This window comes from Zingiber officinale, chromosome 7B, assembly GCF_018446385.1.
Source record: "Zingiber officinale cultivar Zhangliang chromosome 7B, Zo_v1.1, whole genome shotgun sequence".
In the NCBI taxonomy this organism is placed as follows: domain Eukaryota; kingdom Viridiplantae; phylum Streptophyta; class Magnoliopsida; order Zingiberales; family Zingiberaceae; genus Zingiber; species Zingiber officinale.
Window position 1 is genome coordinate 119,653,514 of NC_055999.1, and position 21,394 is coordinate 119,674,907.

Here is a 21,394-nt window from a genome sequence, read left to right on the forward strand (position 1 = left end):
GAATATTTTTTAATAAAATTATTGGAAATAATAAATTTTAATCAAATTACTCTAAGATAATATTGGTTTAATTAAATTTGTTCTAAAAAAAACTTTAGATATTAAAATACGACGAATAAGATGTTATTTTAATATTTTAAAAAGTTCCCTATCATATTTTAACATGATTAGATTTCAAATACATTATTATTTGCCTTATTTATATCATCATACTATGTTATGAAAATTCTTATTTAATAAAATACCTATTTTAAATAAAAAATATTTAACTTTATTTCTTTCCTTAAATTATCAGTAAATGCAAGGACTATGTTAATATTAACAAACTATTGTGGTGTGGTATGAAATAGTGTACCTTGGGGTTGTTTTTAGAAAATAACCTTTATTGATTTTAATGATATCCATATCCCATGGCTATAAATGATAAATCTGGTCATCTTTAGGCAAAGCCTTTTCCTGCTGTTCGTTCCAAAACCGCGATTCCCCTCTGTCTCTCGCTCGGTTCTTCCATCAGCTTGGAAACCCTAGCGCTGCTCGGCCATCCTCCGCTTCCACCGTTGCCGCCGCTGCCGCGATGCTTTCCTCCTTCGTCTTCGCCGGTCAGATCCGGTTCCTGCTGCACAGCGTGAACGAGTTCAACTTCGACTCCACCCTCCGGGAACTCTTCCAGGTAACTGGACCCGTATCCTACTCATTTGTCGCATTGATTTCTCGATTTTTTGAACGTCATAGACAGCGAGTAGCGCCTCCCTCGAGAGGGCGACGGTTCATTCTATATGGATGGCGAATTGTTCGGTGTTACAGAGATTAGGCTTTGGTGTGTTTTCGATTGGGGGTGGGTGTCACTCGAAAACCCTGTTAAAATTAAACTTCTTGACTAGCCTTCTTGATTTCTGCTTCGCAAATGTCCATTCTTTGTACCTGGCAAATAAAACTATGCCGGTTTGTTCTTTGTTTTTTTTTTCCTGGACAGTAAGGTCCTGATGGAAGATTTGAAATGGAATACCTTGCTAGAGTCTTATATGTATATATTTGCTGCTCTTTATTCTTATCAATCTTGGCCGCTGTTATCTACTAAAAAAGAATATTGAAAATGTTTTTGTCGTCCAACTCAAATGATCTCTTATCTCATATAACCTTATCAATTTTCTTTCAGCTCGTGGAGTGTGGAAGTGATGGCAGCACCTTCTTGCTTCAGATGTGTTTGGATCAAATTTTAGTTAAAGATGGAGATATTCCTCCGCTGAAAAAAGATTTGGTTTCTTCTGTTGTGAGATATTTGCTAGACAAACCACATTTCAGTACAAACCTTTCTGAAGCTTTGAGTAGCATTTCGATAAATGAAAGTCTCCTTGAAGATATTTCAAACACACTGGGTATGTCAGTGGCTGAGAAAATAGGCGTTGGGCTTGCTTTATTGGACTCTAATAATCCAGATTTAAAGATGAGAGGTTAGTTTGTTTACTTGGATCCAAGAATACTACCTTTTCTTCTTCTCTCATATATTTCAAAAGTGCATTTTCTCAATTTTATATTACGTGATTGAACAACGTCTTTGATTGTTAGGTCAAAATTTTTGTATTGCTCAAATTGAGGAATTATGTGCAAATCCTTCCTCCACTTTGCACACAGACCAAATTCATGATATTGTCATGTTTCTCTATCGAACTGAAGGGCTTTCAAAGCACATGGATTCTTTTACTAGAATTCTATCTCTTCTTCAACTGAAAGGGAGATCTTTTTTCTTGTCAGCCCCGTTGCTGACAAATGAGAGCAATGTCGTCAACAATTTCAGGTTGTTTGAATGTATCTAGTGAAAATTGTAAGTTTGAGCATCCTGAGCAACTCAAATTTCAAGTTTTTCATCCATACTTTGTTATATCACAGGCATTTGGAATTATTCTCTGGATGTTTTGACAATGATTTTGATGCTGCATTAGCTGAAATTGAAAAGGAGATTAGCATGGCTGACATAGTGGCAGAATTGGGCTATGGATGCACAATTGACATTTCTCATTGTAAAGAGATACTGTCTCAATTCCAACCACTCAACGAAGAGACAATTTCAAAGTTAATAGGGATAATTGCCTGCAATCATTCCAATCTTGAAGATCCTCTAAATGTTCATGCAACTTTCTGTTCAGCTCTCGGTAGCTGCTTTGCTAGTGATTCTTCACTATTGAACACGTGGAATGTTAATGTTCTTGTTGAAACAATTAAGGAAATTGTGAGTTTAATTTTTGTCTAGTGCTGCAAAGGTAAAAATTTATCTTATATAAGAAACATTTTCTTAATCCTAACTTGTATGCAGGCTCCAAAGACAAATTGGGCACTTGTCATGGAAAACCTTGACCATGAGGGCTTTGTGATTCCGGATGAAACTGCATTTTCACTTTTAATGTCCATATATAAAAGTGCATGTCAGGTACTCTTTGCTTGCGGATGTAAAATAAATTTGTCACTAGCATGCTAAAGGCTAAGTTTGCTTGATAGGATCCTTTCCCACTCCATGCTATTTGCGGCTCTGCTTGGAAGAATGCTGAAGGGCAGCTTTCTTTTTTGAGATATGCTGTGTCAGCTCCTCCTGAAGTTTTCACATTCAAACACTGTTCAAGGCAGCTGGTATTTGCTATTGCTATTGTGGTTCTGTATTTGCATATTCATTAGTTTCTTCATGCAAAACTGTTGTTCTGATATTTTTTCAGACAATTGCTGATCTAGAGCATCTCAAGAATGGAAATCAGGCATGGTTTTGTCTAGATCTGTTGGAGATTTTATGCCAGCTTGCCGAAAGTGGCCATGCTAGTTTGGTCAGGGTCATATTAGATTACCCTCTTAGTCAGTATCCTGAGGTTTTACTTATTGGAGTTGCTCACATCAGTGTATGATATTCTTTCACTTCCTGAGTTTCTGGAAGGTGTTTTTTTACTGAATAATCAAATTGATTATTTTTATTGTTCCAAACAGACTACTTACAATCTCATCCAGTATGAAGTATCTTCTACATTATTTCATGTGATTCTACAAGATCCCTCAAAAAGCAGCATACTTGCTCATCTATGGAAAATAAATCCCAACCTAGTTCTTCGAGGATTCATAGAAAGCTTGATTGATCCCAAGATTTTATTTAGGATTGTGGATCTATGTGATGATCTGAAGGTAATTGCTGTTGATTTAGCAATATTATATTGTTCCAGGCATGATATTTACCTTTTGTATTATGCAATTTTCTTAGCTTTTGCAGCCAAGGTATTAAATATTATCCTGAACATTTTTTTTTTTCCATTACCTATTAAACTACCTACTATTATATTGATATTCCAAACAATAAGCAAAATATACGGCTACTGACTACGTGATTTTTTGGTGGGACTTTAACATGTCATGCTTATTCTCCTGTTCTATAGAATTTTATTTTGATCTCGCTTAAATATCTTCATTTTCATTGACCAATGGAGCGTTTTTTATTGTTCTTACGTACAATCTCATCCATTATGAAGTATCTTCTACATTATTTTTTGTGATTCTAAAAGATCCCTCAAGAAGCTGCACATTTGCTCATCTATGGAACATAAATCCCAACCTAGTTCTTCGAGGATTCTTAGAAAGCTTGCCCGACCAATGGAGTGGTTTGCTTTTGCAATTGCTGGCAATAGATCAGTACTTTATGTTCACCGTAATTCTCTATTTTATAAGTGCACCAAACATATAGACACACATTAGCACTCCATCTGTCAATGATGATTGTGATTTCTCATGCATTTACTAAAGAACAACTTGCTGGGAGTGTAACTTGCCTGTAGTTTTATTTTCATGTTGCTACTTGCCTGTCAATTTAGTAAGATGATTTATGCATACATTTTACTTTTTCTCTTCTGCAAAGAGGGGCTTTATTCAATAAAGGGGCAAACAATTATTTTCTCTACTACGAAGGGAATAGAAATCATTTTTAAACTTCAACTTAAATTGATTAACAATGCTTTTGAAATATTGAAACAACTAGAACCCGGTCAAATTGGGTGTTTTATTATTATACTTTTGTTTTACGCTAACTGCTAAATGATGCATATTGTTTGGGGTTAATAATCCAAGTAATTGCCAAAAAATAGAGAAATTACCTATATTTTTTAGGATTCCTGCGTATCTTCTTGTATCTTCTCTATTATTAGATGTTTTCTTCTGTTTTGGTTCCTGCATTTTTATTTGAATTATGATTTTATACAATTTCAATTTGTCTGATCCAATCAGTCAACTGTTATCATTGTTTTATGACTGGACTTTCCTGATTCCAATTCCAGTTTTCATTTAACTATTAATATTCGCTGGATTTGATTTCTAATTATATTCCTTATGGTACAGAAGACTTCTAAACCTTTATTATCTTTATCTTCACATAATTGCTAATGTAATTAGATGTTGTATGAATAATAATGGGAAAGGACCAGTCATGGCGACACCAGTTAAACTCTGCCTATGACGACTGGTCATGGCCGGTCCTAAGCCTGGATAGAGGAGGGTTGCGTTAGGTTGCCAGCCAGCGTTAAAACTATACCAAATATTCAATGAATGGATCAATTAAACTATTGTGCTAATGTTAGTTTGTTCTCCGGAAGGAATGCGTTGCAGGTTCCGATTGTAACGTCTCGGCAAAGATCGCTATATCTCCAGAACTCAGGTGTAGTGCTAAATATGAAAGAGTTCACGTTATAGGCCCGACTGAAACGTATATGCAAAGATCGCTATATACTTGGGTGTATTGTTAAATAGATAAGAACTCTCACACCATAAGTTGGATAAGAACAAATATAATAGGAAAACTAATAATTTAAGATTTGGAACATGAAACATAGGAACCCTCACTAGTAAATCAATGGAGGTCGTATATACGATGATTAGGAGAAGAATTAGTATTTTTTTTGTACTAAGTGAGAAGGCAAGGATGATAGAGAATTCGGGTTTTAAGTTATGGTACACTGGAAAGAGTAAAGCAAGAAATGGAGTGAGTATTATTGTAAATAGTTCATTAAAGGATGAAGTTGTAGAACTAGTTAGAAAAGGGGATAGAATTATAACTCTTAAGATAATAGTGGCAAAAGAAACTATGAACATAATTAGCGTATGTGTACCACAAGTAGGATTAGATGAAACAACCAAATCAAGGTTTTGGGATGATTTAAATGAAATATTATAAAACATTCCGCCAAATGAAATGATTTTAATACGAGGTAATTTAAATGTGCATGTCGGAGTGAAACATAAGAAATATGAGAGGATACATGGGAGTTATGGGTTTGGAACGAGAAATGAGGAAGGAAAAACTATATTAGATTTTACGATAGCATATGATCTTATATTAACTAATATATTTTTTTAAGAAAAGAAAAGAATATTTAGTTAAAGAAACTATATACAACTCATAAAATTAAGTGGTGAAAATTAAATGATGGAAAACAAAATATATTTAAGGAGAAGGTAGAAGTAAAGTATTAAGTGAAAATACGGTGATTCTAATACGACATGGGATAAGATGATATCAAAGTTGAAAATAGTAGCTAAGAGTGTACTAGTTAAAGGGACATGCACCACTAAGTAAAAAATGTTGGTGGTGGAATGAGAAAGTATAAGAGAAATGACGGAAAAAATAAATATCTTATAATGAATTATATATTTATAAAAACTAGTAAAACTTAAAAAAATATAAACTTTTGAACGATTATATAAAAAATTGGATATAAAAGAAGGGGAAAGAGACATTTACAAAATAACTAAAGTGAGAGAAAGGAAGGAAGAAAAGAGATCTTATCCAAATAAAATGTATTAAAGATGAATATAATAAAGTACTAGTAAACGATGGAGAAATAAAAGAGCGATGGAAGAGGTATTTTCATCAATTTTTTTATGAAGGTTTAGGTGACCAACTTAATTTAGGTAATTTAAGAAGTCAAATGAGCATAGAAATTTAAATTTTTATCGTAAATGGAGCTGAATGTTGAGCTATGACTCGAGCACATGAGCAGAAAATGAGAGTTGCAGAGATGAGGATGTTAAGGTGGATGTGTGGACGTACGAGGATGAACAAAATAAGAAATGAGAGCATTAGAGAGAAAGTCGGAGTTGCATCTATTGAGGAAAAACTCCGAGAGACACGTTTAAGATGGTACAGATATGTACTTAGATGACCAATAAATGCTCCAGTTAGGCGATACGAAATTATGATAAATATACATATCAAACGAGGAAGAGGAAGACCAAAAAAGACTTGGTTAGCAACAATAAAACAAGATAAAATTTATTTAAATATAGATGATGATATAATAGGAGATAGAGCTCAATGGCGTAAAAAGATTCATACAGCCGACCCCACCTAGTGGGAAAAGGCTTGGTGATTGTTGTTGTTGTATGTAAAAGTCGTTGGACCAGATGATATTTCGATAGATGTATGGAAGTGCCTAGGGAAATAAAGTATTGAATGACTTACAAAATTATTTAATATGATATTGAAAACGAAAAAAATACCTGATCAATGGAGGATAATTACTCTAGTTCCCTTGCATAAGAACAAGGAAGACATACAAAATTGTACAAACTATAGGAGTATTAAACTAATAAGTCATACTATGAAATTTTGGAAAAAAGTAATAGAAAAAAGATTAAGGAGACCATAGTGATCGAAAATTAATTTGGGTTCATATATGAAAAGTCGACAATAGAAGCTAAAAAACTTATGATAGAATCTTAAGAGAAATTATATGGAGAATTCTAGATAAGAGCGTTGTTAGCGTAACATATATTGAACTAATTAATGATATGTATGAGGATGTAACAACTAGAGTAAAGACTTCAGTCGGAATAATAAAGTCACATCAAGGATCAACTCTAAGCCCCTATTTTTTTACACTAATTATGAACGAACTCACGGCGCACATTCAAGACACAGTATCATGGTGCATGTTATTTTCAGATGATATTATTTTGGTAGATGAAACACGTGAAAGAGTAAATGCTAAACTAGAATCTTAGCGGGAAACACTAGAAGAGATATGTTTTAGGCTTAGTAGATTAAAAACAGAATATATGGAATTTAAGTTTAGTAATATTAGATGTAATGAGCCAATTGTTAAGATAGGAGATGACAAGTTGTTCGGAATCGAGAGTTTTAAATATTTAGGATCATTTTTACAAAACGATGGAGGGATTGGGAGAGATGTTTTACTTAAAATTAGAGTTGTTAGACAGACCAACCCATGGCGGGGTGGGTTAACTCATGGCGGGCCAACCATTTGGCGGGGCAAGGAAGGAACCCGTCATCTTGGCGGATTGGGAAATTCCCAACTCGACTCAATCCAAGGCGGGTTGCGGATTAGGCATGCTAACCCGCGGGCCTATCAAAAATTAAAAAAAAATTAAAAAAATATTTCATATCTTCAACGTTTTATTTCGGAAAGGTTTCATCAATTAAATGTATCCAGAAACGAATATTTTAAATATAAATGGACATAAACGAGTTATTATGTTTAATAAAAAGTAGTATTTTTATTTTAAAATTATAAAAAAAATAATAAATTGACATAAAACTTAGCTTACATGTGTTTTTCAATCCACGGGCCAACCCAAGCCTGTTGCGGGCCAACCCGCACGAGTCGCGGGCCCAGGTGGGTCGGCCCGTGACGGGCTTAGGTTGATAAAATTTCAACCCAACTTAAATTGTTTGGCGGGGTGGGTCAACCCGACGGGCCCAACCTAAATTGACGGTTCTACATAAAATACAAGCAGGATGGTTGAAAGAAAGGAGAGTGTCGGGTGTTTTATGTGACTTAAAATACCTCTAAAACTTTAAGGAAAGTTATATAAAACTGCGGTTATACCTATTATGTTATATGGAATTGAATGTTGGGCTATGACTCGAGCACATGAGAGTTATAGAGATGCGGATGTTAAGGTGGATGTGTTGACATACGAGATGAATAATATAAGAAATGAGAGCATTAGAGAGAGTCGGAGTTGCATCTATCGAGGGAGAACTTCGTAAGACATGTTTAAGATGGTATGAGCATGTACTTAGATGACTAATAAATTTTTCATTTAGACGATGTGAAACTATGACAAACACGCATATCAAACGAGGAAGAGGAAGATAAAAAAAAAAGACTTGGTTAGCAATATTAAAACAAGATAAAATTTATTTAAATAGAGATTATGATTTAGTAGGAGATAGAGCTTAATGACGTAAAAATATTCATATAGCCGACCCCACTTAGTGGGAGAAAGTTTGGTTGTTGAATAATAATGGGAAACTTTTGAATAATTATGTAAGATTTATAAATAACTGATAAGCTTGTAGAAAAAACTACTTCAATTGATGCAATGCAATTTTTTAAAAAGGTTTTATATTTTATTTTGATAGGCTTACGAATATAACCTTTTTGTATGCCAAACATCTAAAAAAAAGGCGTATGAAGTTCTTGCCAATGCGAGGTCTTGAGAATGGTCGAGCCACATTGGTTGGGTCTATTGTATGTAGCCTTAGCTTGCATTATAAGAGGCTGATTCCACTACTCGAACCCATAACCACAAGGTCACACGGCAATAATTTTACTATTGTGCCAAGGCCGAATGCCAAACATCTGATTCTAATTATTTGTCAAGTGGAACATTATCCATAATGTTGCATGGTTAATATTTGAAAGTTCTTGCTACCTGAATTAGTCTTTGATCTATGATCTACCATTTGAATCTTAGAAGGTTGGTGTATAGGAGGCTTGCTTTGATTGTTAATGCAGATGCATTGCGTTTTCTAGGCAACATTGTTGACAAGGGGTGGTTCAATAATAGGTTCATATGCTTGAATGATTCTGCATTTATTTCTCTTGTCATAGAGCTTAATTGAAGATCTGGTAGGTTCAATAATTGAGTCATATGCTAGCAAATACAATATTCATTGCCTTCGCACACAGCTTTGATGGGATCTAACAGCTGATACTTAGTAATTTTAAAATACATTAGATGATGTCATGAAAGATGGGATGATTTTGGGAATTGAAAAATATTGAAATAAAATACGTGATATTCATAAACATGGTAATTTAATTGCATATATGAGCCAGATGTAAAATTCTCAGGTTAAGATTCACTTGCCCGTTCTGCAGTTCCATATTTTTGTTAGTATATAAACCTAATGCGCCATGAGTTTTTTTTTTTTTATGGATGTAACTATTGGAGATCATTGATGAGACATGTAGGTCCCAGTTGGATTTCTGACTGTGGAACCAGTGACTGAGAGTTCTGAGACTCGGATTTCTTGGTAGGATTGTAAATATGAAGTGTGTTACTGAAAGTAGTTTCTGCTTGAACCTGCTTGCTTTTCTGACAGCATCACCTTTAAAAATGACATTAACAGAAGGGTCTCAATTTGGATGGAAATGAGACAATTTGAGCAATAATGTTTCTCGGATTTCTTGGTAGGATTGCAAATATGAAGTGTGTTACTGAAAGTAGTTCTGCTTGAACCTGCTTGCTTTTCTGACAGCATCACCTTTAAAAATGACATTAACAGAAGGGTCTCAATTTGGATGGAAATGAGGCAATATGAGCAATAATGTTTGAGTTGGATTTGATTAGGACAGTCTTTTGATAAAGAGAGGTAATGGAAGAGTTGAATTGAGGAACGTGTAAGGTGTTCATGGGATAGAGAAAGATGATTTTTATCTACAAGGCAATTGTTTAAATAATCTCCTATTTTTATGCCGGGCATGGTCTGTTGCCTAGTGTGATTCAGGCTGTAAAATCTTTATCATGCTCAAAAAAGTCAACCGCAGGCTGAAGGAAAATAGGTTGAGATAGGTTTACCCCTCCATAATTGCACAAACAACATTCTGCTTTGGTAAACTTTAAATCTTGTGTCAGTAAATCTGCAATAGGATGACCTATTCTTAATCTATAAATTGCTAATTGCTAAAGACTAACAAATCCACAATCTTTATGTATCACTATTCTTGTACTTGATACAAGCAAGTAAACATTTCATTTGTAATAGTTTTCGTTGATGGATGTGTAGCTCTCATTTAGATGTGCTTATTTACATACCCAACTTTTTTTTTTTTTTGCAGATTTTATCATCTGTTCTGGTCGCAACTCCTTTTCCTTTTAGCATTAGATTGGCTGCTGTTGCTTCCAGGAAAGATCACATTAATCTCGAGAATTGGTTGAATGAATATTTGACTGCATATAAAGATGTTTTTTTTGAGGTAATGTTATGATAATATGAGTATACTTTGAATAATTAGTTCCCTTGCTTTTCTTGGTTCAAGAAGTTCTATGACCCCAGGATTGTCTGACGTTTCTAAAAGAAGCACTCGGTGATGCAATAGCTGATATCCCAGATGTCTCTCTTCCAGAGTCTCGATCAGCTATTTTGAATGAATATCATGAAACATGTTCAATATTCTTAAAGGTCATTTCATAGTTCCTGTTTCTATTAGTGTTGATGCATATAATCCATTTATTCATGACATTGCGTAACATCACAAATATAAAATTCCAATGTTCAGGTTCTCCAGGCACATTCTGGACAGTTTATTTCTAACCAGCATTTTGAGGAAATAAAGAAACTGCATGTATCATCTAATCCAAGGATTCCAACTGTTGAACCATTGGTTCCGACAGTTTCAGAGGGTGTTTCAGATGATATAGATGCAGAGGTGAATACCTATTTCCATCAGATGTTCTCTGGACAGTTGACCATTGATGCTATGATTCAGATGCTTGCACGTTTCAAAGAATCTTCTGATCCAAGGTCTGTTGAGTTAGTGATTCTTAGTTGAATTTCCATTGTAATTCAGGAGCATTCCTTTTCCATTCTACTTCTCTGCATTGTCAGACTGAGCGATTGTTTAACTTTTGAGTATGGGTCAAATATTATGATTTATTATGGTTACGTTTCTGTTCTATAGTCAGAGAACTTTGATTATAGACTTTATGGGTGACATCTCATGGCGTGGTTCATCTAGCAGTTGGAATCAATATGTGCTTGTAGTTTGCCTATTTGCCATCAATTGCAGGTGACTGCTTAGATGTGGACTCTTTCAGCAAGATGATACCATTTGAACAAACCACACTCTGGCATCTTGCTTGTGATGATACACTCTCTCTTGACATTCCTGCTTATTGGCATGATATGCTTTGTTGTTCAAGAGGGCAGGTTGGAAATTTGAACTAAAAACCATGTTGAAATTGCAGGGTAGGAAAAAGGGAAATACAGTAAGCAAAAACATTTAATTAGAGGATAGCTAATTAGGCAAGCAAGATATGATAAAATAGCTCTGCCATCTCATCTATCTTTGAATACCTCAGTATGCATAAGTTTGCTATGCTACTACCTACCACAACTTGAGATGAGGAAACCAACCCATTAAATTTGTTAGAACCAGCCACTAGGTTAGAATGCTGGTACTACCTACCACAGCCTGAGATGAGGAAATTAACCCATTAAATTTGTTACAACCAACGACTAAGTTCGAATACTTAAACCTTAGTTAACAATGTTAGAAATCAACTACTAAGTTAGAATGTTTAAACTGAAGTAAGATGGCTCATCTAAATTTATAAACCCTTTTTTACCTATTATTGTGAGACTAGGATGTTTGCTGTGGAACATATCTTTTGCTTATATGAATCTGTGTAAAAAATATCCATGAACATGCCCATTAATATGCGTTCATGTGTTGCTAGTTTTTATGTGTATTTAGCAATGCTTGTTTTCAATTTGGAAATGATAAATTCAAATTTTAGTTAAAAGTTCAGCAATTGTTTTTGAGGAGTTGAAACATGCTTAAAGTACTATTTGCCTAAGATTATTGATTTTAACACACTTGTTATTTTGTCTACATGTACTAATGCTTTTCAAGAAAGAAATGCTAATGTTGATGCCAAATCAAAAGGATGTAGCTAGAGGTGTTGATACACCTTGCATGTGCCTAGGCCTGTTTCGACCCTTTTATTGTGTCATGTGCAGTTCGTCCAGTAATGGTGAAGTTGTGGCTAAGACGATGACCCTGTGTGGATTAGATAGGATTTTATAAAGTAAATAATAATGCTAATAAAAATAAAATTAAAATTTATAAAAATAATAATAATAAATTTGAGAGGTTAGTAGAGAAATTAACGACATTAAGAGAATGACAATTGAGAATAGGAATTTTGAGAAACTCTGCCCTAGTGTGACTCATGGGGAAAGTTTGGCCCAGCCTGGCATGGCCCAACTCTCACAGTCTGGCCCATTTAATGCCTCTTGATGTGGCATTATTTATGACGTCACTGTGCTTCACAATTTCATTTTACAGTAGTGAGGAGTTGAAATATGCTCGATGGATTATGCTAAAAAGTAGGTATTCTAATACACTTGAGTACTCAAGTTTTTCAAGAAAGAAATGTTTACTTTTGATATCCAACCAAAAGGTTGTATCGCTGTTTATCAAGTTACTCCGCTTCACATTTTTCATTTTAAGTAGTAATGATTATGTTGGCTTGTCCATATTATTTCTTTTCTGTGTCCGAACCTCCATCTTCAGCAATTGTTCTGAGAGTTTCTGTTTTTTTTTTTTCATATTTTCTAGGATATGCAAAAAAATAATACTTGGAAACTCAACTATCATGTATATATATATGGGAAGTTGTTCTTGCTGCATCCATTCCTTGAAAATTCAAATCCTTCAATTGTATTAATTCCTTTATCCACTTAGTCTATAACCATTCACAAAGAAACTCATAGAAGTTCCAAGTACTCTCTTTGTTTTTATTTTGCTAATAGTTACACTATTGAAGAATCTATTCATTTTGTTTCTCTTTTAGTTGTTAATTGTAGAGGTTTTTTTTTTTAATTTTGTTCAATTAATTTCAGGCAGCAGAAGATCTTGGACTGTATCATTCACAATCTATTTGATGAGTACAAGTTCTTCCCCAAGTATCCCGACAGGCAACTAAAGATAGTTGCAGTGCTCTTCGGTGAGAGTCATAATTTGGTTCTAGTTATTTATCAATCTGTTATGTCCTTTTCTTTTTTTATGTATTTGTTTCTTCTTTATCTTTTGTACATTTTCTTTCCTTTTGGGATGTGTTTCCCAAAGAAACCAAGTCATTATTTATCTTTATCATGCTCTTTTCCTTTTAATATCTTTTGTTTTTCTGCTAGATATCTGTTCTACCTTTTATTTCCTTTTAGATGTACACTCAAATTAAAAATTGTTTTTGATAAATTTTGCTCTCTTATGTTTTGTTCTCATGATTCTCCTTTTGAAGGAATACCACAAAAAGCATATTTGTATTTCTGTTCATAGTGTGTTAAGTTGGTACTTGTTTTTCCTTCTTGTGCTGATTCAATATTATTGTCTATAAAGGGTATCTGATACACAGATCCCTTCACGTGTGCACTCTTGAGTTATAATCTTTTTGTATTTACTAGAGTTATTTCTGAGGTAACTTATTGTGCTAATTTAACTTTTTAGATGAAAATGCGAAATTAAACCTTGCAATATTTTGACAAACATATTAATTGGTATTTCAACATACATGAAGTGAGAAAGGTAGGGCTATGCAGAAGTCACTATTTGAAACTGAAGCCGATCCTGGGCTTCATTGCAAATCATGTAACCATTATTTTAGTAAATTATTCAGTTTAGTCTCTTTAGTAGATTTTATGGGTAGAATTTTATTCTCGTCTAGTCCCTATATAAGGTCATGTTACATAATTATGTCCATAAAGTTTACAAGTTACCATTTCCCTAGGAGATAGTGTTCTTGTTGTTTTGATGCAAAACTCAAGATCTAGCATAACTCAATTTGGGTATTTCTCCACCAAAACCGGCTGCAGCTTATGTTAAAATTTTTGTGTCCTAATACGAATCCAGCCTGACACTTCAACAACCAACATGTTGATAAAATTAACTTCAATGTGTTCTCCAATAATCACCGCCTTAAAATTTTGCAGTAAGATTTTGTATCTGGTTGTCATTTTCATCCTAGTTTTAATTGTCAAATATTTTAGTTTTATTTTTCTCTTAGAACATTTTTTTTTGACTATATTCCTATTTGCATAGGTTCTTTAATAAAGCACCAACTGGTGACAGATATTGCGCTTGGTATCGCTTTACGTGGGGTTATCCATGCGTTGCGTAAATCTGTTGATTCCAAAGTTTGTATATATCTTCTTCTTCCTTTATATTTTCTAATTCTAGATGATAACTATAGTTCTGTTTGATTCAGATGTTTATGTTTGGTGCCAATGCATTAGAGCAGTTTACAGATCGTCTAGTTGAGTGGCCCGCCTATTGCAATCACATATTACAGATATCTCATTTGCGTGGTACACATGCTGAATTGGTTTCATTCATTGAACGAGCGCTCACGAGGATTTCCTCTAGCCAGTCAGAGTCAAATAGTGGTAACCCAATTAGCATTGATCAACAAAGCTCTGGAGCACCTTCTACTGAAACCATGGAGGTATGTATTGGTAAAATCCGTTATATCAATTGTATGCCTATCAATTCTTTCATGTCTTCATAAAAAGCTTAGATTGGATTTATATATAATTTTCTGCTGGCTTAGTTCTTAGAACTCTAGATAGAGTTTGGATGCTTTTGAGAAATCTCCATTTTGAATTTTGAGTATTTGTTACTTGCTTTGGTTTTGTACACCATCTCATTCTTACATTAACTTTCAGATAGGATAATATTAGACTTCCATTTATCTGAGTAAAATGGCTTTCAATTCTTTTTTTTTTAACACAGGCATCTGAGTCATCATGGCACATGATGGGTTCAGCTTCTATCCACCTGGGCCACCAGTTTTCCTCTTTGCAGTTGCAGCAGAGGCATCAGGGTTTTCTTGGTGAAAAGAGCAAAGCTTCTGCCATGTCTGCCACTCATACAAAGCCTCCTTCATCACATACTGGGCAATCTTCATTTCTTTCTGGATCGTCAGAATCAGTTGCTAACCAGAAGGTGTTTGTTTAATTTATGTGATGATGATATTGAAGTTAAACTTTCTCTACTAAATTCATTGAAATGCTTATGAAGACTCATGGCTGACTTCTGTTTTCATTAATGTTGATTTTTTTGCTTTCCCGAATGCTCTCTAGGACTTATCAATCTGGTGACAAATATTTTACATCATTTGCAGATCACATCTCATCATTCTGTTGCCACACCAGCTTCTGTTACATCATCCCCAAATTTCCTTCGTGCTCGGGGCACTACAGCTTCTGGTAAGATAAAAAAGATTTAAAGTTATTATTTTTAGTTCCTTTGTTACCATGTGGAATAGGCACTGCAAGCTTGAGGTGCTTTATGTCTATTTCTAATTTTTATTTCCTAATACCTTTTGGTATATCATTGTGGAACATGATTGATATTACTTTTATAGGCATGCTTCGGCAACCTTCTTACAACACAGGTTTTGGGGCTGCATTAAACATTGAAACACTTGTTGCTGCAGCTGAGAGGAGAGATACACCAATTGAGGTTACTCTCATATCTTTGGATGTTTGAGTCCATTGATTTTGTACTTTGTTGTCCTCAATGCTGAGAAATCCTGTATACCAAGCTTAGGATCATTGGGGCATTACTATTTCTTAGTTTGTGATCTTGAATCTCAATGGCCATTTATAATTACTGGGTATATGCCTTTTGTTTAGGTTCCTCCATCAGAAATCCAAGACAAGATATTTTTCATGATCAACAACATTTCAACTTCAAACATGGAAGGAAAAGCTAAAGAGTTCAGTGAGGTTCTCAAGGAGCAATATTATCCTTGGTTTGCACAGTACATGGTGATGAAAAGGTTGATATGGATGTTCTCTGATGTAGTTTTCATATCCATTCCTTTACTTTGATTTTTGTTTGAAGTTTACCTGGATTTCCATTAATGGTCTCTCTTGTAGGGCAAGCATTGAACCAAATTTTCACGACTTGTACCTAAAATTCTTGGAGAAAGTTAACTCAAAAATCTTAAATAAGGAGATAGTGAAAGCTACGTATGAGAACTGCAAGGTTCTTGGTCTTGTTGCTCATCTCAAATTGTTTTATTAATGCTAATTTATCTTCCTTTTTCTGACCTCTTCTTTGTTTAGGTGTTGCTAAGATCTGATCTTATTAAATCCAGTTCTGAAGAACGATCACTTCTTAAAAATCTTGGTAGTTGGCTTGGGAAATTTACCATTGGTAGGAATCAAGCATTGCGTGCAAAAGAAATTGATCCCAAAGAATTGATTATAGAGGTATTCCCTTTTACAGTTTTAAGTTTGCTATACTATTGGTAATATTAATTTAACCAAATCTATCTTTGGTGGATTTTTAATATTTCAAGAGAGATTAAGATTCTCTTTATTGTGGAAAGAATCTCCTTCCAGATTTCACAGAAAGGCATAGCACCCATGATGGGATTGACCTTCACGTTCATTTCCCTTTTACAGTTTTAAGTTTGCTATACTATTGGTAATATTAATTTAACTAAATCTATCTTTGGTGGATTTTTAATATTTCAAGAGAGATTAAGATTCTCTTTATTGTGGAAAGAATCTCCTTCCAGATTTCACAGAAAGGCATAGCACCCATGATGGGATTGACCTTCACGTTCATTTCCCTTTTACAGTTTTAAGTTTGCTATACTATTGGTAATATTAATTTAACCAAATCTATCTTTGGTGGATTTTTAATATTTCAAGAGAGATTAAGATTCTCTTTACTGTGGAAAGAATCTCCTTCCAGATTTCACAGAAAGGCATAGCACCCGTGATGGGATTGACCTTCACGTTCATTTTCCTGGGTAGAAACTGAAAGGGGTTAAAACCCCTTTTGGAAATTCTTGTTTGGCTTCAAACGCTCCACCCAAAATTGGGCAAGAATGCATCAATATCCTTCTTCCTTCCTTTCACACCTTCGACGACCTTAGTGAGGGCAGGTGGTGAGAGATTGGGCAAGTGAGTGATGGTGCTGGCAATGTGTGATTGAGTGGGTGAGTTGGTGGTCAATACCATGAGCAATTGGCCGGTGAGTGATTGAGTGATGATGGTGCAGGCAGTGAGCAATCGCATGGAGCGATTGGGTGGCAGTGACCTGTGAGTGACAATCCAGGCCATGATCCAAGTCAACTTATCTACATGGACCCTCTCATGAAATTAGTATTGTTGTCACTCTGGAGCAAACTGGTCAGGATAAATCAGTTAAGATAAAAGTATGTTAATTGCTAAATTAATGTAATAAATAGCAAATACTTAGTATGGTTTGGGATAAATGCAAGAAACATAGCAATTATTTCTGTACTACTTTTAATAAAGCTGAGTAGTGCAATTGTCTAAGCTAGCAAAGCTACTACCTCCAACTTTATTATCTAATTTTAAATTGCCAAGCAAACAGTGGACAAAGTTATTTTTCATATTTTAGTGATCATTGTTGTTGCCTTATCCACAGTTAGTGGTAATAGAAGGCAAGTTTATCATGTTCCATGTAAATGAATGGTCATTGCAGATATGCTATTAGTAGTTTACTGATGATGGCTGTTAATTTTGTCTTGATCAGTCTAGTTGTTGTTATTATACCACTTGCTTGAAGCTATCTTGCCAAGCTACTCTAAAGTGGCCTTAGCTGGGAGTTTCATATTTATTTCATTTTACTCTGTTGATAGTGTAGTGAATGCTGGTCCGAGTGATGGGTATCATAAGGCATAATATTGTTCTAGTAGTGGTAGCATATCTTCTTATTGAAGTGGATTCACCTAGGCTATTGCTTGAGTTAGTTTTCTCCATTCATGCTTGTTGGCTTGAGTTAATTTTCTCTCTTCATTCTTGTTTGGAGAATTTTTACCAGTTAATGTTTTTTATTATTATTATTATTATTTTATTGCTTTTTAATCTTGTACTAGTGTATATGTGACAGGTAAATTGAGAGATTAATTTAGTTTTTAGCTTGTTGTCTCTTGGTATGCTGGCAAAATTTAATAAACAAATTAAGCATTTGATGTCAAGCTAAAAATTTTGTTTATATTCCTTGAAGTTGTTTGATAGCTCAATATCAATGTATATATGAGTTTAATCATACTGGGGATTTGTTGTCTTCACCGGGACTTGTCATCTAAAGTTGTTAGAGAGTGTAGACCTGTTATACAATGACCATCACTGAAATCATTATCCATTATGTATTATTTCCATCATTTATCGGAAAAAATTACCAATTGTCTTGTTATTATTTCACTTTAGCAGGCAGCATTTTTTTTTTTTAAATTTTATTTTTCCTTGGTTATCTTAATTTCCTCACTGAAAATGAATTATGATTCTTTTGCTAGGCTTATGAGAAAGGTCTGATGATTGCTGTAATCCCATTTACCTCAAAGGTAGTTTACTTTTAGATTTTAGTTGCTTAGCAAATTGCTCTCTCTCTTTTTCTCTTTTAATTGGGGCATGTAATATATTTGTAATCTATTTTAGATTCTGGAGCCATGCCATTCCAGTTTAGCTTATCAACCTCCCAACCCTTGGACTATGGGGATTCTAAGTTTGCTTACTGAGATCTATAATCTTCCAAACCTCAAAATGAACCTGAAATTTGATATAGAGGTAATAACCACTTTTGTTCCTGCAGTCTAGCTTTACTTGAGGAGCAATATAAGAGATTTTTAGGCTTATGGAGCTTTTCTCAACTTTATTCTTGTGTTGCAGGTTTTATTTAAGAATCTTAGTGTAGATATGAAAGAAGTTAAACCAACAACTCTATTGATAGACAAGATTCGTGAAGTAGAGGGTAATCCAGATTTTTCGAATAAGGACATAACTGCAGCTCATCCACCACTTGTTGAAATTAATTCAGGATTATTGCCTCCATTGAGTCATGTAGAATTGCAAACTGAAGTCAATAGTTCATCTCATCCGGCAGGCCATCCAAATGCAATGGCTCAAGTAATTAAGTCATTTTCTCCTCCCTCATGGATGAATTTTCTATATTTTTCTCCTAACCATGTTTACTTTTGTGCTGTTATTATGGGGCAGTATACTTCTGCACCACATATCACTTCAGGTTCCATTTTGGAAGAAGACAGAATTGGAATTGTAAACGGACCTGAACTAGTTTCATCCGTTCAGGGATTGACTGAAGTTACTCCATCACCTTCCCCTTCCCCTTCCCCTTCCCCTTCACCTTCACCTTCACCTTCACCTTTTTCTCTGAATCAGGTTATTATTTTCATCCACTTTTTGCTTAAAACAAAAATTTGAGACACCGATTATTGCAACTGTTAGAAATATGGTTCAGAAATGTTCTTTTGTCAAACTGTAACATTTGTTCTTGATGGTTTGATGTAAGCTATTCAGGACTTGATAGGGTTCTCCATCTAGTATGTTTCATACAAAAGTGAATATTCTTTTTTGAAGTGGGAACAGTACTGCCTAATTAGCAAACCAGTTTACTTGTATAATTATTTGAGGTTGCATGGATAATTGACCTTTTCATTTACATAAAATTTTGTTCATAGTTGATTCTGAAAACAACTGTTTAAATTGATTTAGAAATTTAAGTCCTGAGTTAATAGATTACTTGTGACAAATTGTTATATTACATTTTATGTATCATGTGCTTATATGTAATTTATTTATCTTCACAGCTTTTGACAATAATTCCAAATTCTGAGTCATATATCAATATTAATCCAAAGCTTAGTTCTATGGGGTCAAACATGCAGTTCCACAGGTATTTGCTTCTATTTGTTTAATTATCATTTTAATAAGCCATTCACATTTATGATATTATGCCTTGTAATAATTTTTTTGTTATATCAGAATTATTCAACTGGCAATGGATAAGGCCATAAGAGAAATTGTATCTCCTGTTATTCAACGAAGTGTTACAATTGCTAGTAGGACAACAAAAGAACTTGTTTTGAAGGTTACTCTCTTTCGTCAGTAAATTTAATGCGCTAAGCATTTTCTTTCACACTTCTGCAATTCCATGTTCTTTTTCTTCTAGGATTATTCCATGGAAACTGATGATGGTGTCATATCTCGTTCTGCCCATCTAATGGTTGGAACTCTAGCTGGAAGCTTGGCTCATGTGACGTGCAAGGTTCCTATTTTTTTATTGTTAGGTTTATGAATCTTGCATCTTCAGAGCATGTTTTCTACCTAGCTTTCTTTTCTTGATTGAATTTGTATATTATTTGGAGGATTGATTTTATTAGGATACGATGATAGATTTGTAGTGTTGCTCAGAGTTGTCTGAATGTCTGTTTTCTAGAATTTGATATTGTGTGCCTAATTTTTGGATTTTTAGAATTTTGTTTTATAATTGTTGGATTACCAGGAACCCCTTCGTGTAGCCCTTTCAAGCAATTTAAGAGGTCTTCTTCAAGCTTTGAACGTGGCAAATGATCATGTTGAACAAATAGTTCAGATCCTCACAACTGATCATCTTGATCTTGGTTGCGCTGTAATTGAGAATGTAGCATCAGAGAAGGTACGCAATTACTCTTCTTCCTTTTTTCTCAAATATTATTCTATTTTTTAGATATGCAGAATTGGGCCTAAACATATTTCCAATTTCTTAGTATATTCTCTCAAAATTAAATAAAGGTGGATGAGCTGCAGCGGAGCCTTCAGTCATCTGAAAATTGTCTAAAGCTCAATACCTGCCCATGCTAGGCTAATTTTGCATGATTATTTAGGTTAAACAAACACTGGTTTTCAGAATAAATTTTGTGATTGAAGTATTGGATATAGACACAATTTTATGTCTGAATAAATTAGTAGAATACTGAATCAGTTGAGTTAGACTTACAGTTTTTTATCAACTAAAATCTTTGTTTGTGCAAATTTATTTTGGTTCTCTTATCAGGCGGATCACCATTTCTTAATATAGTCTTTTCAATCGATATAAATTATGAATAGTGGGATATTGGCATCTTAATCTGCAAATGAATCTTTATATAGCCAGATTTAAGATGTTAAAATATATTAATTGTATTTTTGTTGTGGAAGTATAACTATTAAGGTGAATATTAACCATACTTATTTTGACCTAAATATTTCTGAGATGCGTAAAGGTTTTTAGCTATGATTTCTTGCTGTTGTTTCCTAAATAATCATCGTGTTATTATGTCTTCTTACAAGCTACATCTATTAGAACATCTTTTTGCTATGGAATTGTCTTTTGTTAGGCTGTTGAATTGATTGATGGAGAGATGGCCCCTGCATTTGCTGCCTCGAGGAAACAGAGGGAAGCATCTGGATCTGCATATTTTGATACCCTTTCTTATGCACAAGGGCCACTTTCACGAATCCCAGAGGCACTTCGTCCAAAACCTGGTCGCCTTTCCATTCCACAACAGCGAGTCTATGATGTAAAAAAAACAAAACCCTTAA

General features: G+C 34.3%; 1 protein-coding gene across 1 annotated transcript in view; it reads left to right on the forward strand.

The window, feature by feature from the left end:
• Window positions 1-443: 443 nt before the first annotated feature.
• The window catches only part of LOC122007292 (CCR4-NOT transcription complex subunit 1-like), a 32,690-nt gene continuing 11,739 nt past the window's right edge, over window positions 444-21,394 (forward strand). Inside the window, exons 1-29 of the mRNA XM_042563136.1 lie at window positions 444-670; window positions 1,157-1,451; window positions 1,567-1,795; window positions 1,888-2,227; window positions 2,312-2,425; window positions 2,494-2,622; window positions 2,706-2,882; window positions 2,968-3,159; window positions 10,107-10,244; window positions 10,325-10,450; window positions 10,548-10,792; window positions 12,896-12,999; window positions 14,091-14,185; window positions 14,257-14,493; window positions 14,781-14,993; window positions 15,172-15,256; window positions 15,415-15,512; window positions 15,686-15,831; window positions 15,932-16,040; window positions 16,121-16,267; window positions 18,331-18,378; window positions 18,473-18,601; window positions 18,704-18,940; window positions 19,031-19,213; window positions 19,642-19,727; window positions 19,817-19,922; window positions 20,004-20,099; window positions 20,337-20,489; window positions 21,190-21,372. Of these exons, the coding sequence (XP_042419070.1) occupies window positions 575-670; window positions 1,157-1,451; window positions 1,567-1,795; window positions 1,888-2,227; window positions 2,312-2,425; window positions 2,494-2,622; window positions 2,706-2,882; window positions 2,968-3,159; window positions 10,107-10,244; window positions 10,325-10,450; window positions 10,548-10,792; window positions 12,896-12,999; window positions 14,091-14,185; window positions 14,257-14,493; window positions 14,781-14,993; window positions 15,172-15,256; window positions 15,415-15,512; window positions 15,686-15,831; window positions 15,932-16,040; window positions 16,121-16,267; window positions 18,331-18,378; window positions 18,473-18,601; window positions 18,704-18,940; window positions 19,031-19,213; window positions 19,642-19,727; window positions 19,817-19,922; window positions 20,004-20,099; window positions 20,337-20,489; window positions 21,190-21,372 (4,536 nt within the window). The 5' untranslated portion in view covers window positions 444-574. The remainder of the gene's footprint in view (window positions 671-1,156; window positions 1,452-1,566; window positions 1,796-1,887; window positions 2,228-2,311; window positions 2,426-2,493; window positions 2,623-2,705; window positions 2,883-2,967; window positions 3,160-10,106; window positions 10,245-10,324; window positions 10,451-10,547; window positions 10,793-12,895; window positions 13,000-14,090; window positions 14,186-14,256; window positions 14,494-14,780; window positions 14,994-15,171; window positions 15,257-15,414; window positions 15,513-15,685; window positions 15,832-15,931; window positions 16,041-16,120; window positions 16,268-18,330; window positions 18,379-18,472; window positions 18,602-18,703; window positions 18,941-19,030; window positions 19,214-19,641; window positions 19,728-19,816; window positions 19,923-20,003; window positions 20,100-20,336; window positions 20,490-21,189; window positions 21,373-21,394) is intronic.